Below are 17,763 nucleotides of genomic sequence, written 5' to 3'. Positions count from 1 at the left end.
CGTTTGCTGACATTGTCACATTGGAAGTACTTGTTGGAAGAAGTGGTACCGAGGCAAACGCTTCACAGTTCAGTAGGGCATAATGAATGAGAAGACCATGAACAATACCTGGTAGTGGATTTGGTGCACTCTGTCTGAATGCCACCACCTACTGCACCGCTCTCCCTGCAGGCGGTCACATTAGGTGTTAAGTAGGAACATACAGTTGTTGGACAAAAGAACAGAAACACTACAGTACATTGTAAAGATTAACGCCAGGAAATAGTTAATATATAATCCTTATGGCCAATGTATGACAAAGGCGCATAATGATACTGGAGTGTGATAAATGCTGTGAGGACAAACCTGCTAAACAAATACAGTATTGAAACCACCACTGAGCTATTTTCCTAATTTGTTATTTATAGGGGTCTATAGTTCCCTGTTGTGTGCAATAAATCTCAATTTATTAATAAATGCATCCCCTCTCGGCATCCACAGGACTGTCTTTACCATCCCTGAGGAGAACAAATGTGAAATCCCCCAGTTGTTGCAGCTGGGGCCTCCATGGCAACCACCCACCTCCGCAGACGGCCATCCGAATGTGTACATTTGCTGCCATCTAGTGGTTATTTATAGTTGGTTTATTTGGTGTAGTATACGTTCTGTCCAGCAGGGGTCACTGTACGTTTTTGTTTTTTTATTTCCATGACTTTTGTTTATTCAGCTTCATCCTGCCTTTTTCTGAAATTACTGTGGGAACTAACCTGCGTTGTGTAAAGTCACCACTAGATGTCAGTGAATGACTCCGTTTGCCTGGGCCTTCAGAGCATAGGTGAGGTGAGGCAGGTTCACAGTTTTTGTTGACCAGCTCTCCCTCTCTTTGAATTTTACACCCTTTCATTGCCAAGTAGGTCAGTGGAGGTGATGCAAATGATGACCTCAGCGTAACAAATATCATCACAACAGGAGGCAGGTGCTTTACACAGCTGGCTTGGCTTGAGTTTCATTCTCTGGTCCACTCCCAGAGCTTTGCGAGAAGCTTGTTTACTGGTTTTTATTCTTTCTGAAGCATCCAATCACAGCGGCGGAAGCTGCCCTGCTCTTACATATTCAAGTCTCCGATCTCAGGTGTGCGTTTATATGTTTGTGTGTGCACTTGTGCTTTCCACAGTGTTTGCTGGTCTGTGGAGAATGTTTCTTCTGCTTCCAGTGACCAGCAGTGGGACACCATTACACCTTTCTCTCTCTCTGTGTCTCTCTCCTCCCTCCCACCCTCCTCATCACTCCGTCCGTCCCCTCTCAGCGCTCTCCTTTCCCCTGAGTGGATTTTTCAGGTCTCTGCACATAGCCCCACCACCTCTTCCTTCCCTCCCCCCCTCCTTCCTCTCGGACAGCTTTGCTCCACCAGTTCCGCGCTGTGTCGGCCTAGAGAGGAGTAAGGGAGTGAAAGAGGAGCGAGAAGAGAGGATTTGGTGAACCGAGGAGAGACTGACAGGGGAGCGGGACCATGGCTGCTCTCTCTGCTTTGCTGAAGACCTGGGTTTTATTGCAGACCTTGTGCCTGGCTCTGGCCCAAGTGGTGAGTGGACAGTGGAAGTTGAGAGCAGCTCTGCTAAAGGCTTTGCTTCTTTATTCTGGGGTTCAGTGGGGATAAGGGCCCCCTGGAAAGGGCCAGTGAGCTCTGGATGTCTTGGAAGTGATTTCACGGTTTGTGTGCTGTCTTAGCGATGGTTAAAGTGGAATTGCTGGATTTACAGTAGAGCATGCTTTTTCCTATATAAAAATAAATAGCAGAAAAGATGAGATTGAAATGCATTTGCTGCTGTGAAGACAAGATGAAACTGGACTATCTTCTGTGGATTATTATCCTTATTGTGGCTGGAGTCTTCTTAACTGAAGAGTTCCTGTTCAAGGCCAGGATGTATCTTTACCTGGGTAACTTTTTTTTTTTTTTTTTTTTCCAAGAAAACTTTTATCCATTGAAAAATGGAGGGAAACAAAAAGATTTTTCAAAGCAAGCTGACCAACTGGGACAGAGATGGAAATCACTGTGCATATATGCACAAACTCTCTCACACACAGTTTGTCCATTGAGTGTGAAAACCCCAAGTCAAACAGACACCTACATGCTATTGGCTGGACTGCTGTTTCCATTCAAGGAATAATTTCACTTTTTTCTCTGAATTTGAACACTTAAAGAATTCAAAGTTGGATTATCACCTGATAGACAGGCACATCCATTGAGATCATATACTTTACAGGCTGAGGAGACGGTGGAGCAAGATGGAGAGAAGGGCATGTCGGCGGGGGGGCGGGGGGGGGGGGGGGTGGTTAAACAGTGCCAGTCTCATGACCCCTCCTCTCACATTCTTCTCCAGGCTTTTCATTCTATCTTTCTGAGACACCCTTTTTATTCAAATTTGCTTGATACGTCTATATGACTTCTTTCATTTTTTAGAGACAGTTGAGACATTTGCAGGTACCTGTCCAGATGGACATCTATGATGTACATCTACTCTGCTTTAAGATTAACAACATGGAGCAATAGATCTAATAATAAAGCATATTTTATTTCAATTTTGTCCAAAATCTATTTAAAATTAAAAGCTCTTATTAACTTATAAACTTTTAAATTCTGTGATCATATTGTGATAAAGTCACTGTACCTTTTGGTACGATCAGCTATGTGGCCATATAATGTTGATTCACAGTATTCATTTCAAAATATTGTGATGTTTGCATGTTAATATGTTTGATTTTTCTTTCTGTCTGTGTTTTAGAGGGGCCCACCTGGGCCTCAGGGGCAGCCCGGCCCACCAGGTCCCTCTGGCACTCCTGGATCAGATGGCATTGATGTGAGTATCCACACAAGTTTGCCCATCGGGTTGGTCACAAAGAGCATCATTGTGCTGGAGAAATAGCGAGCCCAGTGCTTCCCTGCAAAACCAGAGTCTTACCAGCCGAGGGCGCTGCAAAAGAAAACACACTGGCACAAAAGCTCTCTGTTCCCAGCAGAGAGAAGGGTCTTTGAGAAGGGACCCTCCGCTCAATCCTGAGTTTATGTCACAGTAATGTGATATATTTGGGATATTCTCAGGGTTAACCACATACCGGTTGCTAAAATATGTAGGAAATGGGGGCTACAGGAGACGTCAGTGTGTCTTATGTTCCTCCACTATGATTCAAAACCAGATGTAGCTAAACAATTTATATGCCTAGATCAGAAATAAATGTATTCATAAAGAAAAGTCTCTTATATTAAACTTTATTACACCACCTAACCCTCACAGGTATGCTCAGCATCAGAATGCAGCTGGGAGAATTGAGTGTATGAACATCTTTCAAAGACCAATGTTGTTTTGTCCAAACTGGAACTTTTCATCTGCCCACCAGTTTTTAATCTGCTTTTCCTGTTTGGTTTCCTGTTAAATGGAGGCAGCAGGGATGTCAACCTGGAAAGAATCTGGCCTTTCACTTCATAATCACTGGTTCCATCCATATCTGAACAAAATTATATAAACAAGTTGTTGCCTTGTCTTGTAGTGATGTACCCTAACCCTAACAAAACAAGCAAACAAAAGAATTTCCCTTAATTTGATCGGATAAATCACACTGAGAGGAAAATCCTTTTTTGTCAGTTCTTGAAAAAAACTATGCAAACATTTTTCAAATACAGGGTAAGAAAATACAAAAAAAAAAGAAACAAAACAAGTCGTTTTTTTCTGCACAAATGCTGACTCTATCATATGTACCAATACCATACAGTAATCCACCAATAAAAACCTTAATTGGCTTAAATGTCCTTCTCTCAACCCCCGCAGGGAGAAAAGGGACCACCTGGACCCCCTGGTGCACCAGTAAGTGAGCGCCATGCTAACCATTTGATGTTGTTTTGCAAAACCCTTCAGATTTGACTTACTCAACTTTGGATTTGTAAATGAAGGTGATGTGTTTGTTTTCATTTAGGGACCTAAAGGAGAGCCAGGAGAACCAGGTACCGATGGAGCACCAGGAGAGAATGGCATTGATGTAAGTAAACAGGGTTGTGTGTTTGTTTGTGTGTGTGAAACGCACAAAGTGAGAGAGCAAGTAAGAGAGTAAAATGATAAAAAAAAAAATGCTTCTCACAAGGGACATTCTTAGAGGCGTAATGAAAAAAGAGAGTGGGAGCTGAGGGAAAGGTGTAAATTTTAACTTTTGTTGCATTTTCAAAGCAAAAGTTTTCACAAAACAGACTTTTTTTTTTTTTCTTTTTTTTTTAAACAAATCCACTTTGAGGACAAACGGCCTACTAACTGGACACTTTTTCAATTGATATCAAAAGCTACCCAACCATATACAGAATCTATTCTTGGGTTGAAATGACATTTTCCTGAGTCATAAGTCATGTGTCATACTTTGTTTCACTACTTGTACAGCTACATACACAACGACACCATCACACATTTGTACTGACTGAGGAAGGAGGTTTAGAAAACATGTTTTGCTAATTTTATCAAGCAATCCCAACTCAGGGTTCACTTCCTGCATCTTGGATTTTCCTGAGCTTTCAACAGTGTCACCATCTGATCACCAGCATGAACATTTGCTAAGACATCACGGATATGGAATATGAATTTGCACGTTCTGTATTCATGAATGTGAAAGCATGAAGGTTCATTTTTTGATTTGGGAATAACACTTACATCCCACTTACTATAATTCCAATCATAAAACACATTAAAGTTTTGATATAAAGATAAATAAGAAAGAATAAAAGTGCAAAAGACTATTTATAATAACATCTTTAACTCATTTAGCAGAGTGGGCATAAAATATATTATTCAGCCTTCCTATCAAGGTCTTTAGACCTGTGGGAAATACTGTCACAGCACTGCAGTGCTGACCCCTGACCCCTGATCTCCTGAACGTTTGTTACTTGTGGTTATGGTGATTTAGTAATTAAAGCTGATTTCACTGTTAGGGTTACTCGTTGTAGTCATAGGAATGTGTTTTGGATGGACGGGGTTTTTTTAAGGATAAATAATTTGGTGTACAGGCAAGTCACTTCTTTGTTCAGTCAACTGGTTATACTTATTAAACCTGTAGTATTCACAGGTGGTGAGGAGATGGACATAATTAGATGTGTTTAAAGTAATTAAGTGTCTGTTTTATATAACAGTAACTATTATTATTATTATTATTACATTAATGATGTTGCAGTGTTCATTAAAGCAGTGAGTGTTGGGGGGGAATTGAGTGTCATTGCCTAATGATCACATGCTAAAAGAATACAACACACACAGACACACACACTCACTCCCACATTCCTGAAAGAATTAACCAGTAATCCGCCCTGGAATCTCAATCTCAGGCTTGTTCCCTAATTACTTACAAGAACAGTGTCAACTTCGATCAAATGTGTGATTAACCCTGCTGCTGGGTGAATTCAAGTCCCATGTAACCTGGGGACAGCACAGTGATAACTGATGGTTTCCTTTTTCATGTCCTCACTGTTTTTCTGGGGTGTTTTGTTTTTTTGTTGTTGTTTTTGTTTCATGTATATGTCTTCCTTCTTTTCTCTCTGCTTATCCCCAGGGTTTGATTGGAGCAAAGGGTGACCGAGGTCCTATTGGGAGCCCAGGCCCTAAGGCAAGGATTGTCAGACCTTTGCAACATACTGCTGCTCTGTGCCAAGCCTGCAACCCGAAACTTAACATGCATTATCTTTTTTTTTTTTTTTTTTTTTTTTAATGGAGCTAAGTTTTATAACAGTCTCAGAATCATCCACTTCATCTGTTCCCGGTGATGTTGAGCATGACACTACTTATAAATGATAATTGCTTTGGCTCTGAAGATTTTAGGTTACAAGCGCTTAAATAGTAAACGTTTTATGCCCTGAGGTTACTGTCATAACTTTTTGGTGTAAGGAACTAACATGTTAAACTGCTGTTTTCTGTCGTCTGCAGGGACAACCTGGACCGAGTGGGGAGCCTGGCCCTCCTGTAAGTAAATATTTATCAAACATGCTATACACACTGCTATTAAGGATGACAAATTACTTATCTTATAAATACTTGTGAGTTGACTTTTGACTGGCAGAATTAATTATTGTTTGAAGCCCACTCAGTTTCCTAACAAATTCCCAACATATTGTAACCCAGCTGGTCTCATAAGGCAACCTCCTAAGTTCCTTTTTCTTCATGCCTGAATGCCTGACCAGCTGTGCCCCTCTTTGGGTTCAGTCTACCCAGATGCAGCATATGCTGTCTACAATTGACATGATCCTCATTCCTATTCATAGTCCTTCATAAAAAAAAAAAAAAAAGAAGGAAACGTGCTATCAATGTTCCACATGTTAGGCTTGAATTATCATAAGATGCTGCTGCACTGCCTTTATTCATGATGCAAGCCAGTTAAGCAGTGCAAGGTGTAACAAGGTGCAACAAAATATCTGCAATGCATGCAAACACCAGTAGGCGGTGCTCTGTGTCCATGTATGAGCCATGATTCAGTATATTCAAACAGTAAATCCAGAGTCACCCAATGTCATGCCTGAATGCAGCACTATTAGTTAAATCCTTTGTTTAGCATTAAAATGCGCAATGTCTCTGGGTTGTGCTTGTACACGCAGCTACCTCACATCTCCTGTCTGCCTCACAGACAGGAGATCCTACCCTGTGGGCTGTTCTTCCTCTGAAAAGGCTTACTTCCTTAATTACTTTTTTATAATTAATTCCAAGCAAAAGACACAGCAAACATAAACTGATTGCATTTTGTGTCTTTGTTGTTCTTCAGCACTGTTTACCCTGCACTCTGACACCACAGACACGTGTTACTAAATTACTGTTGCCATTATTAATTGGCTTTTGCAGACCTCAATTGACGCTGTGTGATTGGTTCCACTTGTTATACAATTATTTAAACCCTTGTCCCTTCTTTCCGCACAGGGAGCTGGCCTTCCGGGCCTGGCTGTAAGTAGCTTGTGTTGTATAATGCAGTTCCATTTATATGAGTTAATGGCTTTGAGGTGTGGAATTCATTTTGTGGCCTTGTTACAATATACACATTGCTATTTGTGTCTTTCTATCCAGGGCACTCCAGGACCAATTGGTCTTCCGGGTCAAATTGGACCAAGTGGACCAAAGGTGACTGCAGTTTGAAATACTGGCTCTGTGGCTTACGAGTATCTTATGTTATGTTGTTTTCAGTGGCATAGTTTTAGTCTCTTCCCTCTGCCATCTGTAGGGCATCATGGGACCACCTGGACCTCCAGGACTTCCTGGACCTCCCGGAAAGCCAGTATGTATCCCAGCTACTGTAGGGCCAGTTGTTCAGCAACGTTTTAACCAGTAATTAACCATTTTCCCTGGTTAGCCCTTGAGTATGGACTAAGCAACAAAAACATTGTCTGTTAATACACTAATAACATATAATACATATAATAGCATTTTTTGGGGAAGGTTTAGGAGCTTAAGCAAAAATTGTCACTGTAGTGTAATGCTGGATTTTTGAGGCACAAACACAAATGCAGTAATTTTTATGGTTATGGGATTTCATAACGATATAGCAGTAGGAAGTCACTTTTACAACATAACATGAGCAGACGTTTATGGATGCATTAGGTATGTTTTGTTTTTATTATTATTACTTTTGAGCTGGTCGTTTAACACCGAGCAGCTCAGCTCAGTAAATCAGTCTAGCTGTAATAGCAACAATGGAAACAAAGCGAATAAAACTGCCATTTGAAGAAACTCCAATGTCAACCATAGAAAAACTGTCACAGTAAATCATCCCATGACTGATGAAAGTCTTTTTGTTGACACTGGTGAGATCCTCTGTGGAAATTGAGAGATAAATGAGTTACTGGCAGCTCATCCGGCATGATCAAGCATGTACTTGCATCAGTCTCATTACAGTTAACTCATATTGTAGTATGGGGCCACAGTGTAAGTAAGGAAAGTCAAACTCAACATCACAACTGTTGAAGTGTGTGTTTTTTTTTCTGCAGAAAAATAAGTGCTGCATGATAACAAAATACCTAGTACAGCCTGAGCTGTACTGAGCTCCCAGCAGACACTAAGTGGTGAGATATCACAAACAGTTTTGAGTGGTACACTTTCAAGTCTATTTTCCAATGGTGCATGTACTCTCCTGTGTGGCTCTGAGAAGGGGAGGAGGGTGTGTACATTGAGAGTGATGTTCCCAGCCCAGGGGAATGTATTTGTTCAGCTCTGGTGCTGTCCTAAGGTAAATAAACCCCCATTAGATCAGTGGAGCTGTCTCATCTGACTGTAGCAGGAATACATCAACCCCTGTAGAGATACTTTACTTTCTAACTCAATCTATAAAAAGAGAGAAGGAAAGATGGAGGAAGAAATGATAGAGGGAGAGGGAGTGCTGGCTCAGCTCGAGGCATAAGAGGAAACTGTCTGACATCTGTGATCAGGTGACTTTCTTCAACCATCCATCTGTACATCTGCCTAGGGACCTCCTGGGAAGTTCATCGGTGGGGAAGAGGGCAGTGCAGATTTCCAGGTAAAATCTAATAACACCAACTTTCTTGTAAATCTGTTTTGACCCACTTTTCATAATCAATATATTTCCCTCTCTCAACAACAGTGTCCACTTAACTGTCCAGCAGGATCAAAAGGCCCCCAGGGACTGCAGGGAGTGAAGGTGAGCAGTCTGTGTGTTAACATCTAGCTTTTCTGTAGGCAAAACCTTTTTTTTATTGAATCTGTGTGACATTACAAATTTATGGCACCATACTGATTTATTGTTGCCTTCTAGGGACACAAAGGACGTGCTGGTATTCTTGGAGACCCTGGCAGCATAGGAAGAATGGTGAGCTGCACAATCGCTGCTTAAGAGAATACACTAATGCGCTCAAACACCCATTCATGTACATGTTGTACCGTCTTGCACACGCCACCATTCAGGACCAGCAGAGGCGAGGATTAGCTCTAATGAAGCCCCCCGAGGCACATGACTGGCACTAATCTGGCTGCGATTAGTCAGGCCTGGCCCTGGCCGTGCAGTCAGCATGCAGTGAGCCAGATGAAAGGGGTGGGGAAGAGCCAGGTACATAAAGGGGAGGATGAGAGAGTCAGGGTTCACGCAACCCCCTCACCTGGCTGTATTAAGCAGAGCTAATGAGCACACAGTGGGCTCCAAGGGAGCAGCTAGTCAAGCCCCAGGAATTAGCCTCTGATCTTCCCACACAAGGAGTCTCCTGGCAGTGCTTAGAGACGCAAAACACTCATCGCAACAAGACACTACTTTTTATTCCAGTGTTTAAGAGGACCCACCCTGACTCAATGTTGCCTTTTTCTCTTGAAAACAGTGTCCCCGTTGGCTGGTCAGATATCAAGACCAAATGTTTTATTGCAGTAGTACTGCAACTAATGACTATGTGATGCCAAAGACTCATTAGATCAGTCTGCAAGACCAGTAGCTCATTGGCCTGCAGCAGGATGAGGAGCAAAGCTAGACCTTCTCAAACTGGTCAATGATCTGAACTTTGTTTTTGATGGATATCTCTGGAAGAGAATAAACAACATCAATGAAGATGGTAGACCAGTCAGATTAACTCACAATGTATTTTTGTAGCTCGGGCCAGGTGGCAATTAGACTATCTTAGTTTATCTTAGCTCAAGTTAATTTAGGGTAGTTTATCATATCTCAGTGTACCAGAAACAGAGACAGAAGGCAGTGGGAATGGGTCAGTAAGAACAAAATTCAAAATTATGCCTGGTAGTATGTTAAAAACTTGCTAGCATATTTTCTTACATTAATATGTAAGAAAACAGAAATATGCATACATATGTATTAAGAAAACAATAAAAAAAATGTTTTACAGGGAAAGAAGCATTAACATATTCACTGACATCTTGCAATATCATTATTTGGCTTTCCCACAGTGACAATCTCCAGGAAGTCACAATCCGTACTCATGAAATAATAAAAATCAACTTCCCATAAGGCACAGCTTCTCATTTTAAAGGTTAATTTTTGAGCTTTAGGTTGGAATATATTTTTTAACTTTGGTTGGTTTTTAACTCCAATTATTTATGAAACTAAAGGTCATCAGCCTCTTCAGTGTTCAACACCAGCAAGAACTGAATAGACATCAAAAGCAACCACCCACAGATTCCAGCAGTTTTTTTGTTTGTTTGTTTGCTATTTTGTTTTTGTTTTTTTAATCTAGCACAGAATATCTGCCGTAAAAGTACCTCCCACATATTGGTCTAAGTGTTGGATGTGCCCTTACTGGTAGCAATAACATTATTGGTAAGAATCATTAATCATCCTCCTCTTTTTATTTCTTTTTGCCAGGGTTCCAAGGGAGACGTGGGCATCTCTGGCGAGCAGGGCATCCCAGGACCCTCAGTATGCTGTTTCATTGTTTCACACAGGATCATCTTCAATTGAGGGAACGCAGTATTTTTACAATATGACTGGTCATGTCTTACCTTGTTGTTCTCTGTTTCTGTAAGGGTCCAATGGGTGTGAGAGGTTATCCCGGAATGATGGGTCCTAAAGGAGAGGCGGTGAGTACTTAATTTCCTTCTTTCACATTCACATGTAACTTTTTTGTCCTCTTTCTCTTTGGGTCCAAAGCTGTTCTCGTTCTAAGATGAGCATCAAGGAGGCACAGCCAGACCTGCCCCCACTATACAAACATCATCAATTACCAGCAATAGGGACATATGGAAATGATGCTAACACAAATCTCTCCCCTCCTCTAATGAGTTGGGGTTGTCTGGGTCCACGGTGCCTCCATCTGTAGTTAATGATCCGCTGTAGCCATCCGTCTTATTGTTAACATTAGCCGCGTTAGCCAAGTTAGCGCCCCGGCTTAGTGCCAAAGCAAGAGTGGCTGGCTCTCTGTGTAGTCCCCATTAGTGAAGTGAGTTAAGTGCTAATTACCCCTTTTTCACAATGAATAGTAGGCTACCGTGACTGAGCATCCTCCCCGATCTGAAGAGATTGATGGCACTTTTTTGTTTTCCCGTAGGGGCCCACAGGTTACAAGGGCATCAGTGGACCTGTAGGAATTCCTGGACCTCCTGTAAGAACACACACACATTCTCACAGCATCACACACAGACAGACTTCACTAATAGGAAAAAAAGATTCAAACAGTGTTTGAGCACTCAAATTCCCTTTTTGTTGTTTACAGGGTGAGGAGGGACCTCAGGGACCACCTGGAGAGGCAGGAGAAAAGGGAGACAAAGTAGGTGACTGTAGTATGGGACAAAAAAAAGTGGAACATTTTTCAGAAATTGAATGGGGACAGTGATTCTGGTGTGTTTTGTGAAAACACTAATGCTGATCTGTTCATCGTATGCAGGGCAGCAGAGGTATCCAAGGCCCACAGGGTGCGGTTGGCAAAAAGGGAGAGAATGTGAGTGATTGTACTTCAGTCTGCGAGCTACCCGCAGTCAAAGTGTTCAGCGAGTGTGCCAAATAAAGTCTACTGACTCATCTGCCTGCTTTTTCAGGGTCTGCCGGGTATTGATGGAAAAGATGGTACACCAGGTATTCCTGGAATCAAGGTAAGGATTGCCAGCCATGATAATAATGACTAACCTCAATCTCAGTAAAGGATGCTGTTTTATTCTTCTTTCATTCTTTCCTGCAGGGCAGCCCTGGCCAGGCTGGGATGCCTGGACCCCCCGGTCCTCAGGGAACAGCAGTGAGTAATACTTTTGTGTAATATTTGGGGGCTATGTTTAGCTGAGCTTTGTTTGGCACTAAAGCTTACAATATGGCGCATTTAGATAAGCTTGTCTGTAAATGCCGATTGTCACTCACACCATGTAGGAGGTCAATCTTTTCTCCTCCTCAGTTCAACTAAGCCTGAACACAGACATAGAAAACCAGCATGACGCAGCCCATAGATTTTGGAATATTTTGTTTTCTGGGCACTCATCCAGGTTAACAGTGACCCTGCGACTCATGCTGTTTTAGAATTTAAACCACCTTGAAATAGCATTCTCTCTCCCACTGCAAGTGATTTATCACAATCAGACCAGTGGGTATACGTGTGTGTGTTTCGGTGTGTGTGTCATTCTGACTAAGGGGTAATGGAGCATGAGATGCCCACTATGCTGTGTGGTCATTGCAGTGACACTCTCACTGCTACAAGCTCCCTCAACATAACTTGACCTGCAGGGATAAACCATCACATGTACAATCATTGCAAGGAAACCTGCGACAGGTATATAGTGATGGTCTTTTTTCATCATCACCATCATTATTATTATTACTGGACATAAGACATCAGCTGTATTAATACCTGCTACTGGCATCCCCATACTGATATCTACCGCCATTATCCAACAGCATTTTCAGATATACTCTGTATTCCAAATGTGTGAAATGATCTGTGCACCCTGCTGTCACAATACAAGATGTAACTATTGTTTCTTTTAGTGTTCTGTGTTATTTTCGGATTCATTAGTTATTATAGAAAAACACGCAGCAAAGGTCTCCGGCTCAAGTTTAGTTGATTCTCTCTGCAGGGATTGCCTGGTAGTCCTGGGGCTAAAGGTGGACCTGGAGCCAAGGTAATTTTTTTTCCCAGTTATTACATGATGGTTTATTGACCTTCACCATTCTTAAATTATTGTATGATGTTCATATTTTCTCACCGTCCTTTTCAGGGTGAGCCTGGACCTCGAGGTCATGTTGGCCTTCCTGGTGCCCCTGGTCCTCTGGTAAATACTTATGACTTTTGTGAAAATGTGACTTTCTCTGGTTTTGTTATTGGAGCTTTAGTTCAGTGATGATCGTTCTTTTGCATCGTCCCAGGGTGAACCTGGTCTCCCTGGTGAGGCTGGTATGGAGGGAGTCCCTGGACCTAAGGTATATGTTCAGAATCACTACATCAAAGCACTAACACTGGCTGCTTAAAACCAGATTTACACACCTCACCTGACTTCTGCAGGGTGACAGAGGACAGCGGGGACCAGTTGGGCCACAGGGAATAGTCGGCAAGCCTGTAAGTTTCTCTGTTTTTCAAACAATTTCAAGCTCATTTCAGGCTACACTTCTAATACTATCTCTATTATCACCTAACAGGGAGGCAAAGGAGAAAGGGGGCCCATTGGTATCCCAGGAGCCCAGGGCCTAAGTGGAACCAAGGGAGACAAGGTTGGTGTGAATATGACCAAGTGCTATATGAGACATGTGCAGACATGTGGTGGTCTTTATTCAATCACACTCTCCAATAACTAAGTAACCTGGACCTGTCCATTGGGGGCAGTGTTTAACCAGGAATAAAAGTCAGTAAATCACAGAATGAGGCAAGTAATATAAATGATAATCTACAGTAGCACAAGCATCCTCTTTGTTTTAAAAATTCTTAATTTGTGCGCTCTTCAATCAATATTCAGATATATTGTAATCTAGATATGACCTAATTTACATGCTCTCTAACCATCTTTTGTGTTCAGGGATTTCAAGGAAAAGTTGGTTCGAAGGGAGACATTGTGAGTGGCAATTTTGCTCTTTTATGCTTGGATAGTGCAACCTCATAAACCTCCATGCTGACAAATTCCTCTTCATATTTCTCCAGTCATCCTTCTGTATCGCCATCTTCATTTTTACCTCTCTGTCGCTTTTAGGGTGACCCTGGCGTTGAGGGATTGGCTGGTGAGAAAGGTGAAAAGGTAAAAATCACTGCAGCACAACCCTGTCTGCTATATATAAAAAAAAAACGGTCTCTGAATGCACAAACACTAAGACTTTCTGGCTTTGTAAACATCTGGTTCGAAAGGCAGCAGAGTGATATATATAACAAAAATAATATAACCGCACAGAAATTAAGACTTGTGCTTTTGAATTTGCATACAAATCCCCATTATAATCCAGATGGCAAATTAGCTATTTACACGACAGTGAAACAATGATGCCTGTTAGCTCTTTGATGCCACATTTTCAGACAATCATCTGCAATATTCATTATTGAATTATTGCGCAGTGAGTCTCTCAGAGGCAGAAATGATTGGTGATGTTCTTCTTTGCCATGACAGGGATTGTCTGGTGAACCTGGACCCAAAGGACAGGTGAGGACTGGACTATGTTGAAACTGATAGCTCTTCCATAACAATACTAAATAGAATTTTTCTATTTTACTGTCGCCAACATTTATTTTCATTGCACTTTTTCTTTACTCTCTGTAAAGACATGCTGCTTTGTTGCTGTGTTCTTTTTACAGCAAGGAATTAGGGGTGACACTGGCCACAATGGACCAACTGGAGACCCTGGTAAACCAGGAGACCAAGGACCACCAGGGCTTCCTGGCCCAAGAGGACTAAATGGGGAGCGCGGTGTGCCTGGAATGCCTGGCATTCAGGGGTCACCAGTAAGTCCAGTTAACTCTTGGCCAAAGCATTCATGAATCGTCTAATATATTTTGGTTGTCTCTTTGTGGTGCTCAGTTTCCTCTTGATCTTCCTATTTCAAGGGACGTGATGCAACTGACCAGCATATCATTGAAGTGGTATTGAAGATGTTGCAGGGTGAGCCTCTAGAAGTGAATATTCACCTTTGCTATCCACAGGGGAGATTAGATTAGCTCCTCAACCAGAACTACTTTCATCTCCTGAGCCATCAGTTTCCCATCATGAGAGGTAATTTTGTCAAAATGATGATGGGCTCTTCTGTGTAACAGAGAGACTAGCAGCAGTGGCAGTGAGCGCCAAGAGGGCCGTACTCGGTGGTGCAGGTGTAATGGGACCTCCTGGGCCTCCTGGACCCCCAGGAGCACCTGGACCCCAGGGGCCACACGGTTTACCTGGTAGCCGGGGCATTCCTGGCATGATTGGGGCACCGGGGCAGATTGGAAACACAGGACTTAAAGGTAAAGTCATTGACATTTTTTGCATGTGATGAATACACAGCTGTAAATAGAGAGTTTTAGGTACAAAGGGATAAGCTTTGACATCTTCGGCTTTCTCTAGGAAAGAGAGGAGCAAAGGGAGAGAGAGGAGATTTGGGTAAACCTCATCCAGGACCACCAGGGCCCCCAGGATTACAAGGTAAGAGCTGATACATCCTATAGCCAGGAATGAGTTCTGTAAGATCTGTGGACTAACTTTAAATAATAAAACTATCTAAATATGAAACGCTGGCCAAAGGGTAAAAAGATGAGGGGTACGATAAGTAACTGAAGGACTTGACATTAGAGTGCTTGCCTCAGGAGAGCCTGTTCAAAGGCATTTTAAAAGCATCATTAACTTCAGTCATTTAACAGATGCTCTTGAATGAGAATGTAATAGGATTGCAGAAGTACACACTAATTCAAACTCTGGAAGAGGCACTCACACTCCTTTGGGCAGACATACACACACCTTAAATGTATGAATACATACAGTGCAAATGTAGTTCAGTATGGGGCTTCAAGAGATTTAAATGAATGCCATCTTGACTCCTGGCAGTCCTTGCTTGATGTGGATTCCTCTCCATACACAGGTCCTCCTGGTGTGAATGGTGTGGCTCGGGATGGTCGGCCCGGTGAGATAGGACCTCAGGGATCAGCCGGAGAGGCTGGTCGCCCTGGTAAGGCAGGTGCGTCAGGTCTGCCAGGCTTCTGTGAGGCAGCAATGTGTCTTGCCGCATCAGCATACACCTCGCCGAGACTACAGGAAGCAGGTACGATCAAAGGACCCAATGTCTAGGAATCTTTCTCTCCCAGCACCAGCTCACAACACATGGGAGAGAGGAAGAGGGGGGGAAACAGGAAGAAAGGAAGGAGAGAGGCCGCTCTTCTCAGTTGGACAACATCAAGAATAAGGGGTGGGGGGGGGGGCAATATTGACTTGGCTGTACGGCGCCCCCTCCTGGGAAAACAAACAAAAAACCCAACCTAAAGTTTTGAGTGGTGGGACATACGCTGATCCCCCACATCACCATGACAACACCAATTCACAACCACCCACAACATTTTTGAATCCTCTAGTGTTTTTGGATGGTGTCATTGTCAGTTCCATCAAAATATCCCTGCTCTGTTCCAGCAGTGTGATAGGAACAGATTTACATTGTCTCCCACCACATTATCCCCAAGCTGAGATGAGCTGTGTGTGGTGTAGGGTGCTTCTCTTTTACACCAAGGGCACTTTAAATCTTTTTTTTTTTTTTTTTTTTTTTTTTTTAATATACATGCAATATTTTGTTGAAGAGTGTTTTAAAGTTTAAATGCCCTGTCTGTCTTTCAACATCACACCTGATGCCTTTAAAAGTGTACAAAATGGACCAATAAATGATTGCAGCCTAACGTCACACTCAGTGCTGTATTGTAAAATGTAGTGCTTTCATCAGTCAGCTTGAGTGAAATCCTTGATTTACCTCATGTGTACATTGCTCCTCTCCCCCTCCCAATCCCTGCTTTCTACCCAAGTCTCATTTTAGAAACTAACGACTAGCTTTATCTCTCCCTCTTGTTGCCTGGCAACAGCATATCCCGATGGGCACTCCCATCTCCCACAATGCAGTGCTGTAAATCTTTGTAAATGTGTGTTGATTATTATGTAGAGAAAAAAGAATGGGTTACGATATGCACCAACGAAAAATCCTGTGTTAATGAATTCAGTGAGTAATAAAAAGTTCCGACAGAAATAACGACTTTTCCTCAAAACGAATCAGTTATCAGTCCAAATGTGCTTCCTATGCCACTGTCAACTGTCCACAGAGTGTAACCAATTAATAACTGATTTATTTTCATCAACAAAAGCTATTTATTGTTCTTTATATAATCATCTGTAAAGAGGGTTTTTGTCTGGCTTTTCAGGTAAACCCAAACCAATAAAAAGGAACCTTTTGTAAAATCTAATGTTCTTCTGTATCATATGGGGAATGGATATGAGTCCCTTTAGTGTGATTCAACTCTTACAGCTCCTTTTCATTTCGCAAATTCCATATCATAATTCACATCACTCCATGCATGTAAATAAACTCCCATACCGCCAAAGCTGTAGATGCTCAGCTTTTGTCATAGCACCAAGAACAAAAGTTCCCATCATGAGAGGTAATTTTGTCAAAATTATACATTGCACATTTCTTGCAATGACAAAACAAACCATGTGAACACTTTTGCTTTCAAAACTTTTTTTTTTCTTTCCTCAAATATGCAGAAAATAATGCACAAGGGCCCATGGGTTTTGCAACAATGACAGTAAAGCGACACACGCACAGGTGGAATTGATGGATTGCTGAATGGGGCCAACTGGGGCACAAGAGGTGAGCAGGCCCTTGGGCCAGAGTGACGGTTAACATTTCTTGTCGAAGAGTCAATCAAACCATAAAGGGGCACAAAGAGCACACAAAGAGACATTAAAGTCCACAAAGTGATGCAGACTGACAACAAAGACCCTCAAAATGACTATAAAGAAGCAGAAAACCACAACAAAAATACATGAACCAACCAGAAAGACAGAAAACAACTACAGCGAAGAACACAACTTCAAATTGAAACTGGTTGTGCAACTGGATAGGAGAGATGAGGAATTGCATTATATGTCTGTGCCCAGGGGCCCCTTGTCTCATAAAGCGTCCATGGATGAATCAGCATTTGATAATGTTTGTTACAGCACATGCTATGGCACCCCCCTGATACAGACACATGATACAGCCTCTTAAAACAGTTTAATTCAGTTTTTCAAGCTTAATATTTCCCATGGGTTAGCTTGTGAGAAACAGAAGTCTGACCACAGCACAGCCAACCCAACCATGGAGATGGTAATGATTTAAAACTCCAGAGAGCTGCTGATTTAAAAAAAAAAAAGAGTGGCTAAA

The 17,763-nt window shown here is 42.1% G+C and overlaps 1 protein-coding gene across 1 annotated transcript; it reads left to right on the top strand.

The window, feature by feature from the left end:
• The first annotated feature begins 1,358 nt into the window (after positions 1–1,358).
• On the top strand, positions 1,359–16,792 carry col9a2 (procollagen, type IX, alpha 2). Its single transcript, XM_029513512.1, has 32 exons — positions 1,359–1,561; positions 2,763–2,837; positions 3,804–3,839; positions 3,949–4,011; positions 5,560–5,613; positions 5,931–5,966; positions 6,912–6,935; positions 7,056–7,109; positions 7,210–7,263; positions 8,449–8,499; positions 8,584–8,640; positions 8,755–8,808; positions 10,300–10,353; positions 10,461–10,514; positions 10,982–11,035; positions 11,147–11,200; positions 11,318–11,371; positions 11,469–11,522; positions 11,609–11,662; positions 12,492–12,536; positions 12,633–12,686; positions 12,781–12,834; positions 12,917–12,970; positions 13,051–13,122; positions 13,425–13,460; positions 13,596–13,640; positions 14,004–14,036; positions 14,189–14,335; positions 14,438–14,492; positions 14,645–14,833; positions 14,934–15,011; positions 15,445–16,792. The coding sequence occupies exons 1-32, from the start codon at positions 1,490–1,492 to the stop codon at positions 15,648–15,650; spliced, it is 2,076 nt and encodes a 691-aa protein (XP_029369372.1). The 5' UTR covers positions 1,359–1,489; the 3' UTR covers positions 15,651–16,792.
• The last annotated feature ends 971 nt before the right edge of the window (positions 16,793–17,763 follow it).

Source organism: Echeneis naucrates, chromosome 11 (assembly GCF_900963305.1).
Source record: "Echeneis naucrates chromosome 11, fEcheNa1.1, whole genome shotgun sequence".
NCBI lineage: Eukaryota > Metazoa > Chordata > Actinopteri > Carangiformes > Echeneidae > Echeneis > Echeneis naucrates.
The sequence above is the reverse complement of the archived record's forward strand: the minus strand, read 5'-3'. Positions and strand labels throughout refer to the sequence as shown.

What these genes read in the sequence shown, in the direction of transcription:
- col9a2 (XM_029513512.1), top strand. Translation starts at nt 1,490, where the DNA reads ATGGCTGCTCTCTCTGCTTTGCTGAAGACCTGGGTTTTATTGCAGACC. An exon ending in TTGGCAAAAAGGGAGAGAAT is followed by an intron (nt 11,372 to 11,468) that starts GTGAGTGATTGT and finishes CTGCTTTTTCAG; the next exon opens with GGTCTGCCGGGTATTGATGG. An exon ending in CTGGTGAGAAAGGTGAAAAG is followed by an intron (nt 13,641 to 14,003) that starts GTAAAAATCACT and finishes TTGCCATGACAG; the next exon opens with GGATTGTCTGGTGAACCTGG.